The sequence below is a fragment of the Emydura macquarii genome, unplaced genomic scaffold, assembly GCF_026122565.2.
Source record: "Emydura macquarii macquarii isolate MOO-44397 ecotype Brisbane River unplaced genomic scaffold, CSIRO-AGI_Emac_v2 contig_2205, whole genome shotgun sequence".
In the NCBI taxonomy this organism is placed as follows: domain Eukaryota; kingdom Metazoa; phylum Chordata; order Testudines; family Chelidae; genus Emydura; species Emydura macquarii.
In genome coordinates, this window is record NW_027132342.1 from 10,162,617 (window position 1) to 10,179,530 (window position 16,914).

A 16,914-nucleotide genomic window follows, 5' to 3' on the forward strand; every position below is an offset into this window, starting at 1 on the left:
ACTCCCATTGTTTTTGCTGTACACAGACTAACACGGCTACCCCCTCTGGTATTCATCTGATACTCCCTGATCTGTTTTGCAGCTGAGAGTATTAGGAAGGAAATATATCCAAGTTCAGACTTCCCTTTCATGGCTTCTGAGACTTTAAAGAAAAGTGAAGCGTACAAACTTTAATGGAGGTGTATTGAACAGCAAAACACATGAAGGAGACTTAAGGACATAACTTGAAAGATAATGCTGGAGTGTTTTGCTGAAAAACCTGAAAATTCTTTTACAGGATGTCTTGGCTCACTGAGAACATATTATCAGTTTTTTTAATAACAAGAAATTTTTCTCCTCTCATTGAAGTATATTATCAAGGAAAAAGAATTTAAAAACTATTTAAGCTGAGATTTTTAAATATCACTTTTACATTGGGATAGAATTGGAGTGGAAATTAATGGGAACTGGACATCCAAATCTCCTAGCTGGCTTTGAAAATCACACCCTTGGTGTCCTGCCCATGCTGCCCAAAGCAAGAAAATATATTTAGGCTGAAACATTTGTCCTTAATTCATTCAGCTGTGCACGTCAAGAAATCATCATACATTATAATGTTTAGTGGTCATAAAATTAGTGTGGATTTAAGGCCAACTAATTCACAGAGGTCACAAGGAAAACTGACTTGATCAGGTTGGGACATTTGAATTTATAGTCCTGACAGCCTTAATTTAATGTGGATGGTTTGTTAAACCTTCACAGAAGCAGGGTGCTAAATTGGAAAGAGATAGTATGTAATGAAGCCAGACTTCTTGCTCTGCTAAAGAAGGTTGTAGCTAATGTTTCATGTCTTCACTAAAAAAAAGTCAGGATACAAGGGCATGCTCAAAGTAAGAATTGGACTATTTTAAATTATTCATATTTCTACAGTGCAGTGAGATGATTATCTGTAGAGCAGTTGAGTGAATCATTGCAATAGGTATGAGACTGAGAGCAGTGTGTTGTTTTCCCCGCTGGGTCTTTAGTGTCTAGATCACACAAGTTGCTCTGGACCTGAGCCAGAGCTGGTCTGGAATTTAAACTGCACAGGGCACTGAAACTACTTACAAACTATCAAAGTGATCAAAATGTCCAATCGCTGTCATAAGCTAAGAGGAGACTTTGGTGGAAGAATCAAGAAAAAGCTTCCTGTGCAAAAATGGAATGCCCTCACCTGCAGCTAGCTAAAGAGAGAAGAGATTAAGGTGGTTGGATTGCATTGTTTTTTGTGTCAGCTGCAAACACTCAGGGTGATCTGTACAGTCCCAAAGAGGTACAGCTTTTGTACCAAGTTCCTGAAGCATAATGGCACTGGAAGATGCTTCTCCCACATGTGAATAGCCAGAGGCCATTTAAAAAAAAAACTACTACAATTGAGGCAGTGTTGTCCTGTAGCTAGGGTACTGGACTGGGACTCAGATCTGGTTTCCATTCCTGACTGCCACCGAATTGCTGTGTAAAGTTCATCAGGCCACTTCACCTCCATTTCCCCTCCCACTCTTTCTAAGCTATTTAGATTAAGCTCCTCAGGTCAGGGATTGTGGCCTACATCCTTTAAGCTATTCAGGTGCCTAACTCCACTGATTTCAAAACACCTTTGAGGATTGATTGATTGATTGATTTATTATTTATTATATAAATTATTATTTATTATTATTTATTTATTTATTAAACTAAAACGCAATCACTTTTTAGCAGTAAGAAACCTAAAGCTCTAACCCTTTTAAAATAAACTGCAGAGCTTGTATTTGAGACTACAAATCAATTATTTTTTCAACATTAAAACTTACATGACAACACCTAATAATTATTTGTCAACTATTGCTGATGCAGGCGTATCTGTTCTGTGCACCCATTATTCTATGTGGTCATATATAGTTCTATGCCTACTATATTTTTGTTTCATCTGGACTGCATATAGCATCACTTAGTTTTGTCTTGGTTTTGCCTTAAAATGTAGTTAGGGGTCAGAAAGCAACTCTCCATATACATTATTTCCCAACAGATTTTACATCAACTATGTAGTAGAGATGGATTTTAGAAGTATTATACAGGGAAATGACCACTTAGGTGTGAGGAGAGATGAAAGATAGGACCTCAAAGTTGTGAGCTTGAGTGGCTAGAAAGTATAGTGGAGCTGTCAGTGGTGAGGAAAAGTGGCAATGGAGTAAGAGAGATGGAAGTTTAGGTTTATCCCGGTGTGGTTTCAGGAAGTGGTGCCAGACCCTGGAGCAGGTATTGAAAAGGTGGTAGGAGAGGTGCACTTGGATACATGGGGAGGGGTAGATGAAGTAATCTAGGGGGCGGAGTGTTAATGTGATAGGAGATGGAAAGGAAGGAGAATCAGCAGAGAAGGGGAAAAAGGAAAACAAGGTTTTCTGAGGTGATCCTACTTGTAATTTCTCTCATCACAAAGAGGGCTCTTTGACTCCAGCAATGGAGCTGTGTTTATTTTAAAAACTGTGTCATGGCTGCATTTTACTATTGACTTGTTCATATGTAAAACTCCCTTTGACTGGAATAGGATCTCTGCATTTGAATCGATAGCCTGGCATGGCCCTTGCTGAGCAGCTCCTCTTGAGTCACAGTAGAAGGAGGCCCAAAAGAAAAACCAGTTTTGTTGCCACAGTTCACTTATTCAGCAGCACCATCTGGTTGAGGTGCTTGACTTAGTCTGGCTTGGTGTAAATGATAATTTATGAAGTAGGGAGATTTTTGTTTTGAGTGATTATGGCTGCCAGCTGGTGGTAGTGCTTTGTTATTAGCAATTAACTTATGTATCCATTTTTCACAGCGGGAGTATTTGTTTTTTTTGCAAATACACTGGGATGACTGACTGTTTCAGGTGTTGGTTTAAATTATGAGATGAGATACAGAATGGAAGTAAAAATTCAGAATGAATAATTCAACCTCTACACACACATACACACACGCACAGTGTAATGAAGAATCCTGGTAGGCTATGTCTGTGTTCTTGTGTCCACCATATTCTTACAGCACGTGTAAATGAAAATTTGAACCTAATCATATACATATAGAAACCCAACACACCCAGGTTTCTGTGCATGCGGAATATAGAGATGGGATTTGGCAGGTGGTGCTGAGAGCAGAATTTTTCCCTCTGTGTTTTCAGATTGATATATGCTATAGCCTGGTTATGTAATCACTGCCTACTCTCATTGACACCAGTTGCTATTATGCAGCTGCTGCATAATCGGCTACTCTGTGGGATGAGGTGGGAGGACACATGTTTGTCTTGTCTGTTAAAAACACACTGTGGGGAACAAAACAATTGAAATGATTTTATAAGGTTTTGATGTGCACCTGCTAGTCCATGTTCTCTGACCAGTCTGCACACCTGATAGGGATGCAATGTTGGCAGGGCCAGAAAAATCTGAGGTGGCTAGAGATCCACTGGAAAACTCTACTGCCCAACCTTACAGATCCCTAGCTAAATTAACAGATGTAAAGGTCAGAAGGAATCGATCTGATCATCTAGTCTGTCCTCCTGCAGAACACAAGCCACAGAATTTCACCTTGTGATTCTTGCATCAGCCCCCCAGCATTTAGTTGAGCTGTAGCATTTCTGTGAGAACATCCTCTTAATTTGAAGCTGAATGGGCCGGAGAATCCACCAGGCCCCTCAGTAAATCATTCCAATGGTTAATTACCTTCATAAAAACAAAAACAACCATATCAATAGTCTGAATTTGTGTGCTTCCTACCACTGGGTCTTGTTATGCTGTCGTCTGCTAAATTAAGAACCCTAAAAACATCAGAAATCTTCTTCCCTTGTAGATACTTATAGACTGTGATGAAGTCACCTCTCAACCTTCTCTTGGATAAACTAAAGAGCTTAGATTTGAGCTCAAGCTTCTTAATGTAAAGCAGACTTTCCAAAATTCATATAATTTTTGTTGCAGTTTGCTGAACCCTTTCCAATGTGATAGCATCCTGTTGGAAGTGTGGACACAGTATTCCAGTAATTGTCTCACTTATGCTGTAAATGGTAGTAATAACCCCTCCCTACTACTACTAGACATTTCCCCTCCTTATGCCTCCCAGGATCACATCTACCCTCTTAGGCACCATGTTTTAATAGGTGCTCTGTGGTTATCCACCACAGCCCTTAAATCCTTTTCTGAGGGAGTGCTTTCCAGAATGCAATCCCTCATCCTCCAAGCATTATGTACATTCTTGGCTCCAGGATGCTATACACGAGTGGTGCCTATTGACAATATTAAGTCTTACAATGCAGCTGGAGATGGTGACCTGTGATAGTACCACCATGTCCCTATATCTACCATGAGTGACTTTAACGCTCCAGAGGAGGGACATGTCGATGACATAACTACACCAGACTGTGCAGATGCTGTACCAGATATGGCAGTAGTGCCTGTAAGACATTATCCAGGGAGGCTATCCAAACAATTGGCAGTATGTTGTATATTTGATGATAGTAATGCATTTGTAACTATTTACGCTACAGGGAGAGGAGTATGTAGTGTATAGGAATCGGATAATGTCCCTTCAAGTAGTTTGTGAACCCTTTAGTGGCCCTCACTGTCTCTTATGTTCCAGAAGCCGCCAGAGTTTTATGTGTGTGTGTTGCATATTGTATATAGTTAAAGAGCACAGTTATTTGGATCACACTGTACCCTGGTGTTCCTTTGTATTGTTTGTGCATGATTGTTGTGTGCCATTTGCTCTTTACACAATAATCACAATGACCCCCTGCATGTGTGCTTACCAGGTTTAACTGTTAGCTTCACAATCCAGACCTCTACCACTTGAACTAAAGGAATAACCGTGTTAGTCAGCAAAAGTAATAGTCAGCCATTATCCTTTTGTGGACCAGCCGCTTGAGGACATGCAAAACACAGAATGATGGGGTACATAACCACTGTTATACAGTGATTTTTTCCATTGCTTATAATATAGCCAAATTTGAGTGGTTTTTTACAGGGGCAGCAAAAGGCAACCACTGAGATCCTAATACTACTTGCTTATTTGATAGAGGCCTACTGTTTAGTATGCTAACCTGGAAATTGGGAGACCTGCATTCAAGTCTCTGTTTCACTACAGAGTTCCCATGTGACCTTGGGCAAGTCCCTTAGCTTCTCTTGCTCAGACCCTCAACAGTATTTAGGCAGTAACCCATAGATTCATTGACTTTAAGGTCAGAAGGACCATCATGGTCATCTTGTCTGACCTCCTGTACATTGCAGGCCACAGAACCTCCCCTTGCTCCTGAAATAGACCCCCAAGCTCTGGCTGAGTTATTGAAGTCCTCAAATCATGAATTAGAGACTTCAAGTTATGAGAATTCACCACTTACACTAGTTTAAACCTACAAATGACTGTGTCCCATGCTGCAGAGGAAGGTGAAAACCCTCAGGGTCTCTGCAAATCTGACCTGGGGGAGAACTCCTTCCCGACCCCAAATATGGTGATCAGTTAGACCCTGAGCATATCATCAAGATCTACCAGAAAGACATGTGGGAAAGAATTCTCTCTAATAACTCAGAGCCATCCCCATCTAGTGTCCCGTCTCCAGAAGTTGGGGATTTTGCAATGGCAGTTTGCAATGGACCACATGCCATCATAGGCAGTCTCATCAAACCATCCCCTCCATAAACTTATCAAGCTCAGTCTTGAAGCCAGTTAGGTTTTTTGCCCCCCTTGCTGCTCCCCTTGGAAGGCTGATCCAGAACTTCATTCCTCTGATGGTTAGAAATCTTAATCTATTTCAAGCCTAAACTTGTTAATGGCCAGTTTTTATATCCATTAGTTCTTGTGTCCACATTGACGCTTAACATAAATCACTCCTCTCCCTCCCCGGTATTTATCCTTCTGCTGTATTTATGCAGAGCAATCATATCTCCCCTCAGCCTTCTTTTGGTTAAGCTAAACAAGCCAAGCTCTTAGATTCTCCTCTAATAAAGTAGGTTTAACATTGATTTCTAGTGAAAATAAGGTGTCTTAATACCTTGTGAAGATCTATTGGTCTGTACTTCTATTCCCTATCTGTAAAATGAAGATAAATAGCACTTCCCTACATCCTGTGAGTGTTGGGAGGATAAAGACAGTGAGATGCCCAACTACAGTAATAGGGAACAGGGACTAGATGAGTACCTAATAGATAGCTTTCAAGTTCCTTCTCCAAACTCTGTTGGTGCTAGAGCTGGTTTAAAAAAAAGCCAGAAAAAGAATTAACACTTGTAAAATCAGCTGTTTAAAAAAAAATGGCTGAACCATTTGTGATAAAACTTTCCCCAAAAAATCCAACCTGAAGCAGTAACCAAGCCTTCAAAATTTCAGCCCAAGTGGATAAAATTTGCCCAAGTTATATAAAGGGGTTTATAATACAAAGAGTTGAGGAAGAGGCGTTGCTACTGCTCTAGCTATAATATGCACATTTTGTAGCATTTTTCACTTACCAAAAAACTATGGCTTACATCATCTCTAGGTAAGTGTTTAGTATGACTAATGGATTCTGCCACTGGGCATGTCTTCACTGACGATGGCAAATTCACCGCCATCAGATCGATCTATGTGGATTGATTGAGCAGTCAGCGAAGACCTGCTCAATCAATCTGGAAGTTGATGCGTTAAAACCACCCCTCAAGTGGCGTGGCTCAGCGCAGTGAAGATGCTGCATAGAGGAAGAGTTATGAGGTCACCGGGAGTTACGCAAGCTACTCTGTGTACCTTGCATAATGCCCGTCGACTGCTGCTGAATTTGAAGCTAAGTGTAGATCAGGTCTAACTGAGCAATACTTTACTCTGGAGTAGTCTTAGACTGGGTTCACTAAGAAGTACCACAAGCCTTAGCTTTGTGGCAGAATTTGGCCGTAAGTGATTTTGTTTCAAACATCACCACAATTAGGTTGCATTGTCAGCTGAAGACTTGTCAGCAATTTTTAGCTTGGCTCAATGGTGCTCAAAAAATAATGTGGTTCTTTTAGTCACAACACATCACTACTGTATAGCTTGAGAGAGAGTATTCAACAGTCACATATTTTCTCCTGCAATTTACTTTGAAATGTTGCTTTGAAAATACTGCTAGACAAGCGTTGTTCTAGGTCTCGTTATTTCAGTCTCGTTGATCAGCAATTTGTTTATCTAATTCCAACATATGAAGATAAATTTGAGACATTTTCAACCATATGAAAGGGCAAAAGCCTGACCATTTGAAAACAGAATCCCCTCAGGATGGGCTTATATGCAGTTAAAATTGGGATGAGATGTACTATTGCAATTCAAAGTGCTAAAATGGACCATATTCAATAACTGTCCTTGTGACTCGCAACATTTTTGTTGAGAAATGAAAAGCTGGGAACACAATGGAAAAGAACTCACCTGCTCTGAGTCTGCTCAAAATGATTAAAACTGATGCGAGGCACAATGTGGGTGAAGTAATATCTTTTATTGGACCAATTTCTGTTGGCGAAAGAGACAAGCTTACCCAGAGTTCTTCATTTCTGACGCACAGCTGAAGAAGAGCTCTATGTAAGCTTGAAAGTTTGTCTCTCTCACTGACAAAAGTTAGTCCAATAAAAGATATCGCCTTACCCACCTTGTGTGTCTCAGATCATAGGACCAACACCAGCTACGACGACAGTGCATGAAACTGATATTAGTAAGCCACATATAATGGATATGTTTAGTGATTATTTAATTTGTTTAGTTTTTGATGAATCTCAGATGTAATTACTACTTTAAATTGCCCTACATTACAGTAATGAATTTAATCAGCATTAAAGCATGATGGGTATATTGGGCTTACTTCTGCTCTGACTTGTAGCACCACTCTGTTGGGTGACTGTGCAATGGGTCACTCTGTAATTACCCCAATGCAAGCATGAATAGAATCTGGCTCAATGGTATGCTTGAATGTTCTATTAGTACACGTCTCCAGTTACTTGTGAACAACCTTGTGCATCAACCACTTGAGATGTGTGTGAAAGAAACATTATTTCCATGGCTGCAGATGGAGCAGGGCCCTTTGCAGGAGAATGGCCTCAGGGCTTGATCCTGTAGGGTGCTGAGAACTATGGACCAGCTCCAGCAAAGCCCTTAACCACATGAATAGTTGTAATGATTACTTAATTTCACATGCATAAAGTAAAGTGCGTGCTTACATTACATATGTGCATTAGTGTTTTACTGAATCAGGGCCAAATGCTCAGCACCGTGCAAGATCAAGCCCTAAAACGTGACTGAAAAGGTGTTCTGTTATAATATGGCTCTATTTCTTTAAATATTTTTTTTTAATTTTAAATTTATTTTCCCAATTTTATGCAATATATTTTCTACTGTGATACACAGTTGATCACAGGAAGCTATAACAATTTTGTTGATAAATGTATTGCTCTCTGCTCCCTATTTTAAATGAATGTTGATGTTGTTTCTAAATATATTTAACTCTTTCCTCCTCAACCTTAATTTGTTTCATCTTTTTCTGTACTCCCATTGCAACCATTCATCTGCTCCTTTCAGTCAGCATCCTTGCTGCTGTTTTCCCAACTCAGAGCCAGTTTCTACTTTTCATTCCCATTTAAAAGATCTCTCAGTTAGGGTGACCAGATAGCAACTGTGAAAAATTGGGGTAGGGAGTAATTGGCGCCTATATAAGACACAGCCCCTGAATATTGGGACTGTCCCTATAAAATTGGAGCATCTGGTTACCCTACTCTCAGGAGATTGGTTGCACAATAATAAATAGGATTTAGGTTTTCTAATGGGAAATGGAAAGCAAAAAGTGCTAGAAAAACTACTGCAGCAGTGGATGCTGTGGGCTAGCCGTTGGAATTAAATAATCAGCCCTGGCGTAAAAATCAGAGTAACTTCTCTCACTTCAATGGAGTTACTCAGGGTTTTGACACTTGGGTTAGAAAAAGGAGAATCTGTCCATAGGGATATATAATCAACTAGTTTTCTTTCATGATTTTGGAGCTGTGACAAAGTGAGAAACCCACATTGTGCCCGTCCCAACTCTGAAATTTGAGTCTTTCTGTTGCCCTTATCTCTTCCTGCCTTCTGTAGGTCAGTAGAGCTGAAAGAAATTTTTTTGTGGAAACTTGTTTTGGCGCCAAAAAAAAAAAAAAAAAAAAAAAAAAAAAAAAGGTTTTGAGGACACCTTTTACAAATGTGTCAATTATGCAGAGTTAAAAACAAAACTTGAAGCTTAAACATTTTGCTTCCACATTTTCAAAATGTGAAACACTGATGTTTTTTCAATTCAAAATTTTTTGTTTAGAAATTTCCTTAAATTTTATTTATTTTTAAATAAAAATGCTCATCCTGAAAAATGAAACACTTGTCTGAAGCTGAATGACACATTTTGTTCAATTCCACACAAAACACTTTTGAATTTTTGATTTGCCAAAAAAAAAAAAAATTAAAAACATTTCCCCCCCCAATTCTTTGGCATTCCCAGTGAACCGACAAATTGGTTATTTACACAGCTCTCTGTCACCCTCACCTTTATTTAGACTGCAATCTCTTTAGGAGAGGGACTATGACGTAAATCTACACTGCAGCTGGGTGGGCGCTTCCCAATGTGGGTTGACAGATATATGCTAACTCTGTTCAAGCTAACACACTAAAACTAGCCGTGTGGATGTGGTGGTACTGATGACAGCTTCGGTCAGCTGCCTGAGTATGTACCCAGGGAGCGCAGCAGGATTGTAATTGGACAGTTAGTCCAATCTGTTGCCTGTACTGTTGTGGCTACAGTGCTATTTATAGCACGCTAGCTTGAGCAGAGCTAGCAGGTATCTGTCTACCCATGCTGGAAAGCACCCTTCCAGCTGCAGAATATGTGTGTCTGTCAGTCAGTCAGTCAGTCAGAAGGGGCCCTTATTTTGGTTGGGTCATCCAGACACTGTCATAATAACACAAGATGTTGTGACTAGAGTTGGTCAGGCATGAGAGGTTTTTTCCTGAAGAATATTTTCAGTTTGTTGAAAAAAATTGAAAACCCAATAACTGAAAATCTTTGCCTGAAAATTTTTGTTTAGCTGTTAACACAATTGTACATCAAAAACAGTTGTGATGGAAAAAGTTCAGTCTTCTCTAATTACAACTGCACCTTTCTCTCTCGTGTGTATGTACATCTTAAAAAAAGTGTATTGACTGCTTATGACAAGCTTAGAATTGGCAGTCCTGGAGACAGAAGTACTCTGATCATAAAATGGGCACTGACAGGCGGCGGAAGCGGCAGTGCAAACATCTTCACAGAACTACACCAATGCCTAGAGGGGATCGCCTCTACAGGTGAGAAGTTTGTCCAATCTCCATATTTATTCAGTCCTTGGTTTCTTTTGAGAATCTGAGCAAGGGTGCCCCCTGTAGCAGCAGGCCTAGATTAAGATTGCCAGCTCATTTAGCTCAGGTCACCTAATACCATGTGGATAGTAAATTTTTGGACACCTCACTGCTAATTTAGGTTAGGTTTGATTCAGCAATGTGATGTAATCCAATGTAAATTCTGTGAGCAATCCAGTGCTTTAATATTTCTCTTTGATGCTCTAGATGAGCTCCAGCTCAATAGCACTTCAGAGGCAGCTAGTCTGATTTCCAGTTGAGTCTGTATTTACAAAAGCTAAATTGGGAGCGATTGTCAATGCCTAACTTAGCTTTTTAAATGCAAAATGATATTGAAATCAGCAAGCCACAACATCTTTGAAATGCTATTGAGATCAATGGCCAAACTGAATGCCTTTTCTTTGAAGTTCAGTTGTTGCACTCAGCTGTACCTGAGAAGTGGCTGGGCTTGATTTCAAGTTTTACTGTGACATTTAAGCAGCAAAATCTGGAATTTTAAACAGCTTCCAATTCTTGTATTCTATGTGAAGTAAAACTTGAAAGAAACCCATGTGCCTCTACAGTGCTGTTTAGGTCCCAGCAACATGCCAAAGGGTAGGACAAAGAACTAGCAACCAAACTACACTGACTTTAAGATGTCATTGTTGCTGCAGCTCTTGGTACGTATCAAAGACACTAATGAGAAAGTAAATGGCTTTATCTTATGTAGATAATGAGGTGTATGGTGATGAGGTTAGTGATGAGACACTTGTCATTCCTGTGTGTGTAATTAAACATGGGTATGACATTACCAAAGAGACCCAACCACAATCCAGTTGTAGACTCAACTGGACTTGATTCTGATTTCACATTCACCATAACTTCAGTTAATGCAATAGCTACTTCTTCTGATTCATACCAGTACATCCAAGCTCAGACTCAGGCCATACATAAGACACCTGTCGAGAATGCTGTATAAAGTGTAAGCGTGGGTGGTGTTCAAAACTGATTTCCATTCCATTATTATTTTCCCCCCTGTGTGCACAGGCAGGAACAGACTTTAATTGACCTATTAAAAAATTTTAGTTGCTATTTTCTGACAATACTTCACAAACAGATGGCCACATTCACATTTAGTTTAATCACAGAAGCAGGCCAGCAGCAGATAACCGGTTCCTATTTCAAGGAACTGAACAGAGTTGTCACAGCCAGACCTATCTCAAACTCATGAATCTTATGGGCAGCAAGAATTGTATAAAAATCAAAACACTGCATTATATGGCCTTGCTTTTCACCTGTAACTTAAACAGGAGAATAAGACACAAAATGAACAATTTATATCAAAGAACTTACTTATACATCAACAAAGCAGCAGCTTCTGTTAACATATATACAATAATGATTGGCTGGTTTTACAGTACTGTGGGAGAGCCTCAACATATTGCTTTAATCTCACATGCTAATAATAGTTAGTGAATACTTGAAGTTCTCTGAATTATTTTAATGCAAATGACAATTTAAAAAATGTGTTTCCCCCCTCATATGTAGTATTGTTCTTCCAGGCACTAGAGCTCACTGTCTTTGTCTCCCCTTGCTGAGCCTATGGGCCCCAATTCTGCAATAGACTGCAATTTATACACAGTTGGAAACCTCTCTCCCCCCACCCCCTTGAAATCAGTGGGGCTTTGTGCAGGTGGAAGGGCTCTGCACGTGTGCAACAAGCTTCAGGATCAGGACTTTGGAGCAGATAAAGTTATTTCTTTAGGATCCACCTTAGACTAATTTTGCCCTACTGTGTTTTATGTTGTGCAATCTCTTGCAAAGATACTAGACTCCTTGTAAGAATAACTGTTTTAAAATCCATTATTAAAAACTAATGCACTTGGAGGTCAGAGAGACCAGGATGAATATACAGTGAAATATGTTCGGTTTGCCTTTTCTGACATTTGGTTCTAGGCATTTACTTTACTTTAAATCTGGTTAAGTCTTCAGCTTCTCTCTCATCAAACCCACCAAGCTGACTTTTCTAATTTATTTTTACATTGAGCCATTCAGGTTGCTTTGGTTTACTATCAGTGTGTGCGTGAGTTTGTTTAAATAGCACAGCTAGTTTTATTACAAAATAATTCATCTTATGATTGTTAAATTATTTTACATCGTCCAATTGCTTAGTGTTGTTGCCTTTATTTAATGTGGTGCTTCAGTGTATGCACGAGCTTGAGGTTTTCTTTAGTCTATTTGTTTATTCTTATTTAGAATACAATGGCCCAAATTCTGTTCACTTTGGTCATATGAGTTGGTCCCACCTGTGGGATTAAATTAATTTTTGTGTGAGCCCCCATGAAAATATGTGAAAGAGGTCCCCTCATCCCATTGTGCCACTTCTCAACCATTTCCTCCCCCTATCCCGTCTTCTCTTTCATTCTCTAGATCCTATATTAGTGATTCCCTCTCTGCATCTACCACTCCACACGACTGTGGTGACCAGCACAAAGGGAGCCAGTGCCCTCATGTGAAACACATCAGTCATACAACTCACTATCAGCCCACCTCTGAATTCAAGAGGGGCAGGTACTTCGCTGACAATCCAGTATCTTCCCTAGTGTGCTATGAGGACTACAGCCCTCCAGTTCAGGACATAGTGAAATACCCTAAATCTGAATTCTGAGAGGTCCACCTTCCTGTGGCAACCAGCAGTCTAAACTGGTGTCCTCCAATGAGCAGAAGCTACAACTGATACTTTGTACACCAAACTTTCAGAGCAGACCACTGAAAATTTACATTTTGCTGAATTTGTGTCTGTCTGATCTCATTTGGGGCCAGATTCAGGGGTGTGTGCAGGAATTTAAATTTGTCCCCTTTTTGGGGGGGATGATCTGTGCTGCCCCTGGCAGGAGCTTGCTCTTCTCTGCCCTCACAGTTCTGGGGCCTGAGAACTTCTGTGCTCCTGACTTTTATGGGGGGGAGCCCCTGCCTCTGTTTGTCCCCCTTTGTGCATGCAAGAGTCTTTACACCAGCAGTCCCCGTGATCTGCTCACTCCTGTTTCCTTCATGGGAGGCGGACCCTGAAAATGGGGTGGGGTGGAGGCACAGTGTTTGCCTCAGTCCCACTCTGCACCAACCCACTGGGTAGGGCCAGCATGCTAAACTGGTCCACCCTACTGAATGGATCAGATTATGCACAACTCTGTCCTGGATAGACTGCCTGCCTAGGAGCAAGGCATAATCTCTTGCGTGCTTCTCCTGAGTTGGTGCAACCCTGCACCCCTCTCCCCCCATTCAGCAGTGTGGCATAAATACCACAATCTGATCTAATCTTCAACAGATTTTTAATAAATGTCCAAATGACTGAGTACAGTTTTTCGATACTCATACGTTTTGATTCCTCCATTTAGATCACTTATCTTACCGTATCACGTGTGGTCTGAACATTGTTGCACAGTAATAAGGGTTTACCTGCTGCTTGTCGCAGTCTGATCTCTGTATTTTCAAAGAGCTTGCTGGAGTGATACACCCTTGACTCCCATTAACGTCAGTACCAATCGACATGGTCAAGATCTTGCCAATGGACATCAGTGCTGATCAGAAGGAACCATCGTGTGGTGTGGAAGAGTAGTTTAGTCTCATTCAGTCGTTGACCTCTTTTCTGAGGCTGATGCCATGTGTGAGATGGTGTTCGTTTGTGTTGTGGATGTACATCCACCAGGCCCTGGATTTAGACCACCCAGGCCATTGAACATCCCTCAGATGGTTTCCATACTAAAGAAAAAATCTGTGTTAGTCGGCCTGTGCAATCCACTCCCTGTTTGATGCAGCGCCATTATTGTAACTCAGATTTACTGTTTTCTGAGTTTTATGGTTTTCTTTCCTCTCCCGGCACAGAACTGAACCCTCTTACAGAGCAGGCAGCCGAACATATAATGCATTCCAGACTCCTTTTGTTATAATAATATTATGACTATACATGGCCCTCTTTTGTCTCAAGCAAATACCTAAGTGGTCTGCTATGACAAACAGTTTAAACAGTTCTGGCCACCTCTGCCCTTTATATCGTGCACCATGATTTTGAGACGGAAACTGGACAGACTTGTCCCTTTAAATACCTCCGTTTCTTATTTGCAGGATATGAAAACCACTGACTGAAATATTCAGAATAAGATTTTCACAGTATTTGAATGGAGGCAGGAAATAAATGGTTCTGTGTGGTGAAAGTAATAACATGCTCATGATTCAGAAGGATCCCAATCTCCTTTACAGACTAATTCTGTGGTTTTAGGATGATTTCTTAGACTAAGATCTGCGGGACAGCTGCTGTCTCAAGGAAGCAGAGCGGCTGTCTGAATGCCTGGATATGCACAGATTTTAAGGCCAGACGGGGACCATTAGAATCATTTAGTCTGCCCTCCTGCATAACACAAGCCATAGAATTTCAGTGTTTGTGGTTTCAAGCCAATAACTGCTGTTTGAGCTCTGGCAATCTTCTAGAAAGAAATCCAGTCTTGATTTAATGCATACTTGCTGCATTCTATATGCCCAGCCACCTCAGCTGAGCAGAACAAGTGAGGGAATGGGAACAGAAGGGGCAATGTGTCTGCCTCCTCTCCCCCACTGAACCCAGCACCCCAACGTGGGCAGGGAATCTTAGAGGAGTAGGAAAGAAGAGATTAAGATCATTAGGGAGCGAGATTCTCTTCTCAATTATTCTGATGTACCCTGGTACCTAGTGAAGCATGAGGCCTGGAATTCTGCCTGGCCCTTATGTAAGCCATGCATGGAGAAGAATATGGCTCCTTGCACACTCTCACACCCTCTCCTCCCACACCTACATAATGGCCAAGCAGCATCTGGCACATAGCCATCACTTTCCCCACAACTATATTGCAGCCACCTCTGGGATGGGTAGTCATTTAACTGTACCAGTAACAATGTACTACAAGAGGGGAACACCACCATCCAATGGAAGCTACAAGGGAAATCTAGGATGCAAAATAACTAAAGGGTAACATTTCAGAGCAACCACATGGGGATAGCAGCTAGCGCTTGATTTTCCTTTCACATCAATATAAGTCCTCTGGGTTCAATAGGGTCACTCCGGATGTACACAAATTAACAATATGAGAAGAGAATCAGAACCAGCCAGAGCAGCATGGCCAGAGTTTTAAAGCAAGGTAGGGAAATTTACAATAATAATCTTAGCTAGAATAGAAAAACATTCCAAGGTCTCTCTTCATATAATGACTATTTCATGAGACATTTTAACAAACAAGATATCAACCAAAATAATGGGCTTTATTGAGTAAATCCTCAGCAAAAGAATAAAGCTAATGAGCTCAATTTTCTGATGGAAAACTCCATTGGACTTCAGTGGAGTTATGGCAGCAGAGAATTTGCCCTAGTGTTTCTTAATTTAGAAATAGTTTTTAACTTTTCTTTTATATTTGTAATTTTTTTTCTTTTAAAAGATAAATGCACAATTCAGCTAAATAAGTGTATCTTGAAACTGACAAAAGAAGCTGTTTAGGAACAACTGGATTCTCCATTCCCTTGCCTATCCAAACTCTTGTTTGGATGTGTGAAGAATCCATACTATAAATTACCCTTCTTTTATCCCCAGAAAAGAAATTGCACACGGATCTAATTATTTAGGTAAAATGTAACACATATTGCATGAATGACCTTGTGATCAGCCTTGTGATCTTGATGTATTTGTATATTTTAAATTTCTGTGTTGCAAGACAGAAGACAGTTTGTATTTTAAACTGAGGTTGTCGTGTCATGCACTGTCCAAGTTCAGGAGCTGGACATCATATCGAAAGTGAGACATGAAACTTTTGGGCGATAATATGAAGTTAGAATTACTATACTCTGAGACATTTATTTCTCTTTACAATTTCAGCAGTGTTTTAGTTTACATTTATATGTCTTTCTTTGTATTTGTGTTTCTCTGCACACAAACTGTCACATATCAATAAATGTATTTTAACATTTTCATATGAGGTTTTATTATTGAGTCGAAACACAGCTTAACCATAAACAGAAACTATGTTAATCAGTAAGACACTGCCAATTCTTTAAAAAACCTCAGTTTGCTAAGTAGAGAGAGACTGTGATTTATTAACTCGCACAGGACAACTTGGATATAGTTGAGAAACTCTATAAGCATCTTGGATATATTTGAGAAACTCTATAAGCATCTAAAACGCTTTATAGAACCAAACAGACTCTGCGGCTGGAACCTTAGCATTGCTAAGATACTTCAAGGTGCTGGAATCTGAACTTGGCGCAATGAAAATTTAAATATAAAGCGGGAAGTGTGTCAATAATTTGATAAAGGGCCTTCTAAAAACATATTGAACCAGCACCTCACTTTGTTCATTAATAGCATAATTAGTTAATTTGAAGAAGACTTAATATTGAGGCCATTCCCCAAACATGGGCTGTATCAGAGATGGCACTAATACTGTACTTGATCTGAGCTACTATTATATCATGCAGTGTCATACCTGCTGAAATAGGAAGGGGAAAATAAGGATCAGCTAAAGGAAACATTTTTTCTTTAAGCATCTAAAGGCATTAGGAGAAAAG

At 40.1% G+C, this 16,914-nt stretch overlaps 1 protein-coding gene and 1 long non-coding RNA gene across 3 annotated transcripts in view; one reads left to right on the forward strand and one right to left on the reverse strand.

The window, feature by feature from the left end:
• LOC137160427 (uncharacterized) overlaps window positions 1-16,914 on the forward strand; it is a 122,572-nt gene that overhangs the window by 87,495 nt on the left and 18,163 nt on the right. The window lies entirely within an intron of this gene.
• SHISAL1 (shisa like 1) overlaps window positions 1-16,914 on the reverse strand; it is a 251,849-nt gene that overhangs the window by 14,274 nt on the left and 220,661 nt on the right. The window contains exon 7 of the mRNA XM_067558990.1: window positions 13,786-14,088. Within this exon, the coding sequence (XP_067415091.1) occupies window positions 14,073-14,088 (16 nt within the window). The 3' untranslated portion in view covers window positions 13,786-14,072. The remainder of the gene's footprint in view (window positions 1-13,785; window positions 14,089-16,914) is intronic.